The following is a 10,000-nucleotide window of genomic DNA, read 5'->3' as shown; positions in this document are numbered from 1 at the left end:
CATATTTTCACCGCTTAGATCGTACGTTGTCTGTTGTAAGTGCAAGTTCTTAAGTGCATATTATTTCAACTGATTAATGCAAAGATATCGGTTGTATTTTCAAAAAGGGACGAACGCTTTCGGAAGTATTATGATCAAGTTTGAAATATGTTTGCGATTTTTTATGTATGGCGTGTCACACCCGTAGATTTGTGCACATCATCGCGTGAATCTGCGCTTTCTGTTTTCATTTTCTTCAATTTAGTTTATTTGTTATTGATGTATGTATTTTCAGATTACTTCAGTTATAATTTATTTTAAAATCTCTTAATTTTATAGTAATTTGCATTTTGATTGGCACGGTCTTCTTTAAAACTCTTTCTCCGTGTACACTTTAATTTTCAAAAATTTAATAGAATTAACTCGGCACGATCGCGACTTCTCGAGACTCTACTGTATTTTGAAACTGTGATATAATACTAAGGTATTTATCTAATAAATAATTCTCATTTATTAAAAAAATATATTGCTAGAAAAAAATATTTGTAAATCAGCTATTTCTATTATTAGTTACTTTGCCCATTAAGGAAAATATAGTCTAAGTTTCCATCATGTGTTTAAGGATGTTTAAACAAAGACACAATTGTGGTCCACAATATATTATTCTTGAATTACAAGTGTAAGATTTTTTCCCCCCTCACTTCTAATAACCAAATTTGCTATTAGTACTCCAAGTATGAAACAACATACTGTACATGAGAAATGGAAAAAAATGTAGTTTACTAAGTACAGTGATGCAACCACGGCTATGCCTCTCCACAACCTGGTCCTCTGCCTTGGAATCAATCATATATGCGTCCAAAAAAAAAAAAAAAATGCCAACGTTACTAAGGTCTCTTCTGATGATCACAGACACACAAAGTTTTATCACGGGTGAACCTTTTGAACATATTTCTCGTGTTCAACGGATAGAGGAGCGTCACACTACACTACAGTCCAAGAAACGTTGCTTATTGGTGCTTCCGTCACGATACATGAAGAACGTAAAAATGATCTTTCCTAATCAGTCCATGTCATTTCCTTGCTTACAGTCAAACGCGACACAATTCCATATCACCTGCTTTTTTTGGCTTTAAATCGTGTTATGTTTGTTTTATCCGTGTTTGCTCCTTAAAAAGCATTTTGGTTACGGACATTAAAGAAGGACCCGATGTTGTAGATATCGACTTTCATTCCCGCTGTGCCTAGTGAGGTTTTGACCTGTTTAGAAAAACTCCAAGACTTTCTCCTTTAATTAACTGATTATTTCCTGTAAGTCTATTTGGTTTTCTTCCACTGGGTTAGACTTTATTCCTTAGCATCTGCCTAACATGGCTTCCATTTACTGACACAAATGTGATATATATTGTTAATAATATATTGCTGTGAATCCGGTACATGCGAATACATAACAGAAGTGAATTCATATTCAAGTAATTACTGCAACAGCAACTAACGTCTTTACACAACTAGGACCCTTTCATCCGTCACTAGCCTGTCGATCACTGAACACTAACAAGGAATCTGCCGTTGGTGAACATGCTAAAACAACAACCTTTGGTGTTCATGATGAGCTGCGTCCATTGGCGAAACCTCCACGTCACTGAAGGTATGACTTGAAACAGAACTGGGGAGTAATTTATGTTTTTTTATATTTGTAAATGTCCCTGACCGGTTTAAATCCATGGACTTAGCTTGAGTCGGCCATATGAAGCAGGCAATAGTACTTTCATAGTTATACGTAATCATTGTTCTTTTCTCTTTCTCACAGATAATGATTTCCACTCGTCAACATGGTTCATGAACGTGATCTTATCATGAACAAATGGACTTTGTGTGCACACACATTTCTATACAAGGCGTAGTAGATTCACAACGCACTTTAAGAAGTTCTTTCACACTCTAATAATTCTCCCGAAAGTTCGCACTTCACGGTTCACACCAAACGAACCACCGATGCTTCGAACACATGAACCAAAGCATCACATGCCCTGCGTTATAACCACTCTATATTGTTTTCTTCTTCGCACACGAGTTTAGAGAGCACTTCACACTTGCCCTTGGTGAAGAGAGTACTCGTGCGCGCGCAGTCGCAGATTCGCTAGCGATGACCCCATGTAAGCTCCGCCCATCTGACCTGCGGTGGGCATTCCGCTGCCATACGTTCCGCCGAGTCCTGAAGGAAGCAAGGTCAATTATTAAAGAAAAAGGAAAAAAAAAAAAAAAAAATATATATATATATATTGAAGGAGAAAAAAGAAAATGAACATTTAAAAATAATTGGTGTTGAACTTGAAAGAACTAATTAAAAAATTAACATTAAAAAATCTTATATCTTAAATAAATCTTATTGAATTTTCTTTTTAATTCGTGATAGGAAATATTAGAATGTATATAATTATAAAATAGAGAATCTTTGTCTATATCAATCCAGTTCGAACAAAAAAATCAACGCGAATAATTTCGGAAACTCCATAAACAAACAAACAAACAAACAAAAGCAAAAAACATTAAATACAAATTAATAAGAGAAGAATAAGCTAAGAAATAGACAAGAAATAATAGAGAAACTGAAATGAAAATGAGGAAGAAAATGAACATTAAAAGAAAGAAAGAAAGAAAGAAAAGCAACAAAGAAAAAATATAGGAGAAAAAAAAAGAAAATAATGAAGAGTGACTTTCACCTCGAAAATACGCACTCACCGGGTGGCAACGACGTACACATGGGCGTGGGAGAACTGGTGGGCGTGAAGTGTGAGAGATAAGGAGGCGTTGCTCCGCCCACGCCGCCTCCGGACCCCTTCCACGCCCCTACGCCCACGCCCACCGTTCCGTAGCCGCTGTAGTCACACATGGCCATGCCGGTGTTGCCTGAGGGACGAGGAGGGCCATTAATTTTGGGGGAAATTTGGGTTATCATTATTAATAGTGATCTTATTAACAGTGTGAATGATGAGATTAGTGGTGTAAGGGATATGATGCATTTGATCCGAACATACGCAGACACACAAAAAATAATAATAAAAGCTAGATACTGCAAAGTAGGTTTACATGGAAAGTGCATTATGTTTTTTTATTTTTTTTTCCAGCTGCTCTGTCAACACGGTAGTTTTTTTGGGTATTCAGTATATTTATATCAAAGAAGTTAGTTGGGTTTATGAAGGCAGCTTTGATTAATCATTCGTGATGTAGACAATATTATCCGTAAACACCAACATCACGCTAACCTAGAATAGGTAAAATACATCTCCATTTTACATTCTAGAACCAAAACATAAAAAAAAAAACAATTCTAAAGGACCCACACTTTTGCCACGACGGACTACACAGAACCCCAAGACCTAAAACATAATTATAACACTCCTCGCTTTTAAACCAAGACCGGCTAATCACCAGTGATAGCCGACGTACCCGAGGGCCTGGGCGCGAGGGGCTGCTCGACGGGGCCTGTCGTGGGCGTGACAGAAGGGGGCGTGTCTGCGGGACGGAAAGTGGAGGACCTCTGCGCCAGGACACTCCGCTCGTTGCGTCGAAACTTGGCGCGTCGATTCTGGAACCAGACCTGAGGGAGGGGCAGAGAGGTTGCTTGAGATGGTCGGGTGTATGATGATAGTAATAGTAATAATTATGATAATGATAATAATAATGATAATAATAATAATTGTAATAGTAATAATAATTGTAATTGTAATAGTAATAGTAGTAATAATAGTAATAGTAGTAATAATAGTAATAGTGATAATAATAATAATAATAATACTAATAATAATAATATAATAATAATAATAATAATAATAATAATAATAATGATGATGATGATAATAATGATGATGATTATGACAATAATAATGACAATGATGGTGATTATGATAGTAATAACAACAACAACAATACTACTACTACTACTACTACTAGTAATAATAATAGTAATAATAATAATAATAATAATAATAATAATAATAATAATAATAGTAATAATAGTAATAATGATAATAATGATAATAATAATAATAATAATAATAATAATAATAATAATAATAATAATAACTATTATTATTGTTGTTATTATTATTATTATTATTATTATTATTATTATTATTATTATTATTATTATTATTATTATTATTATTATTATTATTATTATTATAATGATAATAATAGTAATAGTAAAAAAATAATAATGATAATGATAGTAATAGTAACAACAGCAACAATAATAATGATAATAATAATTATGATAATAATAATAATAACAGTAATAGTAAATCAAGGCTTGGGAGTGATTCCCTGTGAACTCATCACAATTTGCAGACAATGAAAGCTTGATTAACATACACATAGCAAGGAAAAAAACTATACACTTCGAGGAGATACCATCGCATATTGAAATCCCTAAAAATGGCCACGTCCATCGCCTACCAAGTTCAACTTGTAATACGCAAAGGGTGGATAGAATCTGAAGTACCATTAGCTGGGGTCTCATGTGTTATTTGGTAGTAATGATGATGATAATCATAATAGTAATGACGGGAGTAATAATAATGATGGTGATGATAATATTGATGATTATAACAATTATGATAATAATAATAATAACTATAATACTAAAAATAAGGATAGTAATAATAACAAGAGAAAAGCTATAATCATTATTGTGATCATTATTACTATTACCATCGGCGCATGTTGAAACATTTAAAGGTTCAAACGATTTCATAAGAATCTCTTCTTTTTATCTGTGTTTTTGTCGGGCTTGACTAACTTTAAAAAGTTTTAAACGCCTTAAAGCTGTGGCATAAAACATTATTATGGTTTCCGTAAGACAAGTTTCTGAATGCAATATATAAAACAGGAACAAAAAAATATGATGTTGTGACCGCAAGAACTACGTTTGGATGCAGGCTGTATTAGCGGGTCGGTGCAACATGGTGGAGGAACAAAGCTTTGCAAGAAGAATATAAGCGAATATATATGTTCATTTTCCGCAAAGCTTTGCAAGATTTTCATGTGTTATAAGAGACACATACCGGTATACTGTATCCTAAATTCGAATGTAATGTGATAGTATGACCAAATATGTAACAATGCCTCCCCTCGTCTAAGCCGAGGTGTCAGGATGAGTAGATAAAGGACCATGGAATTAGTTTACCTTCTGATACACTACAGGATATAGACATGTCATTACATTACTGACGAACACGAGTAAAAAACACTTGCACTCGATATCTCAGAGTGCCATGTGATAGAAGTTCTTTCCAGTCACCTGTCATTAATTGCAGGGTTATGTAAATCTTCCAGCTCTTTGCTACACTAGAAAGTATGATTATTGAATATCCAAAATTCGGGATGGCGTGATGCAATATGGTAGTATATCATATATAACTAATCCTGCTCGGGATTGGGCAGTACACCGAGGTGGTGTATGTATAGGAGTATGTATGGTTATACCTTTCCAAGTGATGTACAAGAAGAAATAATGATTTATCCCAGATGTGTTATGTTAATATCATGAAATAATAATATGACCATACATCATAATGCATCAAAGCCTGCCCACGACTGTCCAGTTAGCCAGCGTGGTTAATGAAAGATCTAAACTAACCTGCACCTAGAGATTCTAATGCAGTGGTTCTCAATTTTATTTCAGAGGGAGTCTAAGTTTGAAATTTTAATAGGTTCCAGTATCAGATATATTATTATCCCAGATGAGGCAGCAGCACCTTATATACTTGAAAATCCAATGATTTAACTCCATGCCAAGGTACATGCGCCTTTCATTAGAGAGATGAACTTAGAAAAGGAGTTTGTTTTGAGTTGATAAAATTGACTTGTTCAATATGCAGATGTTAAGCTTAAGAATTGGTGACGAACCAGTATTTATTTATTCTCCTTGTCATTTACAGGCTAAAAAAATAGATGATATATCTACAATATTTTTGCTCGATGTTTTTTTTTCATGTAAACAGATAAAAAAGAACCTCACAAGAAAGTCGTATGAATATCACAGTATATCTTTATTCAGCGCAATCACTGTGATAGTAAGATATCAAGTTCAGTTTGCATAATGTGTTTAAGCACACAAGCCACAGGGGAATGTCAACATTGTCATATAAACAAATAAAGCTTGTCACCCTGACATATCAATAATCAATTGGCTGCGAGATGCGTTTGAGATTGCTAAACAAATTGCTCAATATCATAATTCTTATTACTGACCTTCCTTTAAGCTTGATATCATGATTCCCACAACTGATCTTTCTTTAAGCTTAATATAATAATCTTTATAACTGATCTTCCTGTAAGACGTCTTGCCCTGTTTGTAACACAGGGAAATAGAGTATTTCTGGACCACCCATTATGATGCTGGGAAAATATCTCGATGCGATATATTCAAACCCATGAGGCACTGTGGCAATGCAGAGTATTGTCAGCTATGATTATATCACTTAATTCAGAGTAACTGTTACACAGGGAGGAAAGGATTTACTATACTTTCATTTATGCATACGTATCTTGTGTTCAAAGCCTGTGGATTTACTTACCATTCTATCTATCACTTAGTATCCAACACACACACACACACACACATACACATACACATACACATGCACATGCACATACATCACACACATACACATACACACACACTCACACACACACACACACACACACACACACACACGCACACACACACAAACTGACTCACATAAGAACACACTAACACTTTAAGTGCCGGATATATTCGTTTAAAAGCATGTATTTATAGGCATTAAACGTGGGATTAATTAAGGAGTAAATATAAAACAAATATGTTAACAATTATCAAATTAATGCCAACCGCATGTCCCTAATCAAGGCTTACTCTCTCTCTCTCTCTCTTTCTCTCTTTCTTCCCCCTATCTTTCTCCTCTCTCTCTCTCTCCTCTTCTCCCTCTCTCTCTTTCTCTCTTTCTTTCCCCTATCTTTCTCCTCTCTCTCTCTCCCCCTCTCTCTCTCTCTCTCTCTCTCTCTCTCCCCCCCCTCTCTCTCTCTCTCTCTCTCTCTCTCGCTCTCTGTCTCTCTCTCTTTCCTCTTCTCCCTCTCTGTCTTTCTCTCTTTCTTCCCCTATCTTTCTCCCTCATTCTTCGCTCTGTCTTAATCTTTCTCTCTGTTTCTTGTTCGTATCTTAATCTTTCTCTCCTTCTTCCCTTTTCCTCTTTTTTTTTTTTTGCTGTACAACCTCTCTATCTCTCTTTCCCTCTCCTTCCACCTGGTCTTTATTTCCCCCCCCTTTTTCTGCCTCCCTTTCTTTCATTTTCTCCTTCATTCTCCTCTTTCTTTTTCTTTCACACACCCTCTCTATCTCTCTCCTTTCTCCCTCTCTGTTTCTCACTTCCCCCTGCCTTTATCTTTCCCTCTCTTTCCTTCCCTCTATTTCTCTTCTTTTTATTGTTCTCTCTTTCATTATTTTCTTTGTTTCCCTCTTTCTTTTTCTCTCTACCTCCCTCTCTTTTTCTTCCGCCTATCTTTATCTTTCTCTCTCTTTCTTCCGCCTATCTTTATCTTTCTCTCTCTTTCTCCTCAATTTCTTTCGTTCTCTCTCGCGTACCCTCTCTGTCTCCCTCCCTCCCTCTCCCCCTCCCTCTCTCTTTCTCTTCTTCGTTTCCCTCTTTCTCTCTCTCGCGCGCACCCTCTCTGCCTCTCTCTCTTCTTCTTTTCCCTACCTTTATCTTTCTCTCTCTTTCTTTCTCTCCTTCGTCCCCCCCCCCCTTTCTTTCTCTCTCGCGCATCCTCTCTGCTTCCCTTCCTCCTTCTCCCTCCCTCCCTCTGTTTCTCACTTCCCCTTCTTCCTCACCAAAAAATACAGCGTTTATGTTTACATCCCAGACCACCACGGTAGGTTTGCAGTGTATCCCTGCGGTGATTCATTACGCTATATTTAATGACAAGAGGCGATTCTGACGTTGATGGTACTTCTTAACGGGTATCGTGTACCGGCGAGGAAGTAGAGGGAAGGGGAGGCAGAAAGATGGATAGAATGGGTGAGAGGCAAGATGGGAGACACCTGCTTGTAATGTGTGTTAGTCCTCTGGTATCAATTTCGTCAGCTCACCTGAATCACCTCCGGAGGCTCGAGGTTCATCATCTGTCAGGTGATTATTCGTCTTATTTTTTTCATTTCTCTCTCTTTTTTTTTAAACTTCGTGAGGTTTATTAGAGTATATATTTTTTTCTGTCTCTTTCTTGTGGTTGCTGGATGAGAGCATTACGTTTTTACATTTGTGTGGCTGAGGCCGGCGGGTGATTTGGTCGGAGGGCTCCCAGCTATGCACGTGGCGCCAAAAATACTTTGGTCGGGGTGGAGAGACGCTCATCAGAAGAGCCAGGTCGTTCCGCCTGTCACTCCTCATTGGCCGACGAGCCATCAACGTGTGACGTCACCGCATAGCTAGCCGTCTGATTGGCTCACGACCAACGCAACATGACAGCCACCAAACGTTGTGTGGAGCAAGAAATTTAAACGAAATTAATAAATATATTACCACACTTTTGAGTGCCTGGGTAGGTTGATGTATGCAGCCATCGTAGAGAGCTCGAGGCTGCGAAAAATAATCAAAATGTTCTCCTTTTTTATTGGCTACGCCATCTGCAAACAAGTAAGCGCTTTTTTCCGTTCTCTTTCTCTTTTTCGGGAAAGCGATCGGTACCTGGGCATGATGGCTTTCAAAACAGAGGCTCATTACCATCAATTATGGCGACGGGGGCCTTCAGCAAAAGTTTCCGCTCGTGTTCTCGAGAGAATGAGATATTTTTGCTGCTCTTTGTTGTGTAGTGAAGCGCGTCCCCCCGCGGTGCACAATGAGGGGGATAATTACAACAATCGCTGTCATCTCTTAGAATAATTGTTTACGAAAAAAAAAATCCACGGCCAAGAATTTCCCCGTGCATGCGTTGACATAACCCGCGCGACTCCACCCACGACTGAACTGTACCATAAAACGAAAATAGAAGTGAACGTCTTCATTATCAGCAATCAAACAATGACACGCATGCGCGATTCTCGAGATACATTTCCTCGCATATCACACATTAGATACAAGAGATAATTCGCTTATTCTTCTCCCTGCGAGCCATCAAAGGACGCAGGGAGAGATCAGCAGTGTCTCTGGACTTTAAACTGCAGTCATAACAAGTGCATAGACGCAGTTGCAGCTGATGAAGACCTTCGCTATAATCAGCTGTCATCTTCCGCCGTTCGGAATATCTTCGAAATAGTAATTGCTAAGGTTATTTATTTTCTGTCTGTGAAGCTTTGAAACTGAGATTGTTTGCGAGAGACCAATTAGCGATTTAAGTTGGGCCGCTTTCTGTTGTATTTTCATTTTTATTTCTCATATTTCTTCTGTGTCTCTCTCACTCCCAGTCTATTTACTCCGATCACATGAATTTCCTCCCGTGCGCGCAGATACGAACACATTTGTATGCCTAATAGTGTATGAACAAAATATGTAATACATCTTTGGTTGAAAGCTTAATCATCCATATATATTAGTCATTCAATATGCTCCAGAATTTACTCGTCGCTGAAATTAATAAGCTACATTCAAACGTTATCAGAAAAGGCTTGACATTATGATAGAAGCACAAGAGGTGATGACCAGGAAGTCAAAGGAATATTATCCAGCTATCTCTATGTGACCTCTTGTGGTCATGTAGATAGTATGTGTTGTCGAATTATCTAGATGGCTGCTCATCACCCCCCTGTTCCTCTAAATCGATGGAGCTTTATCAACCACCCAAGGGCAGTCGAGAGGAAATTCAAGTGTCTGCCTGTACTTCTTTCCGGACTAAAAGAGGTGCCGGACCATCAGTTGCTGGGAAATTGGTGGTGTTTTTCTGTGTATGTAGATATATTTACTTTTTTATCTCTCTTTCCCAGATGTATAGATGGTTAAATTAACAGACGTAGACACATATACTGTAGAGATATATATGATATACA

At 37.4% G+C, this 10,000-nt stretch overlaps 1 protein-coding gene across 1 annotated transcript in view; it reads right to left on the bottom strand.

The window, feature by feature from the left end:
- Positions 1 to 619: 619 nt before the first annotated feature.
- LOC119580104 (retinal homeobox protein Rx2-like) overlaps positions 620 to 10,000 on the bottom strand; it is a 73,122-nt gene continuing 63,741 nt past the window's right edge. Inside the window, exons 3-5 of the mRNA XM_037928031.1 lie at positions 3,430 to 3,580; positions 2,722 to 2,889; positions 620 to 2,194 (exon numbers count right to left, since the gene is read on the bottom strand). Of these exons, the coding sequence (XP_037783959.1) occupies positions 2,067 to 2,194; positions 2,722 to 2,889; positions 3,430 to 3,580 (447 nt within the window). The 3' untranslated portion in view covers positions 620 to 2,066. The remainder of the gene's footprint in view (positions 2,195 to 2,721; positions 2,890 to 3,429; positions 3,581 to 10,000) is intronic.

The sequence above is a fragment of the Penaeus monodon genome, chromosome 13, assembly GCF_015228065.2.
Source record: "Penaeus monodon isolate SGIC_2016 chromosome 13, NSTDA_Pmon_1, whole genome shotgun sequence".
Classification (NCBI taxonomy): domain Eukaryota; kingdom Metazoa; phylum Arthropoda; class Malacostraca; order Decapoda; family Penaeidae; genus Penaeus; species Penaeus monodon.
Note: the sequence above shows the minus strand (reverse complement) of the source record. Positions and strands in the feature narration are given on the sequence as shown.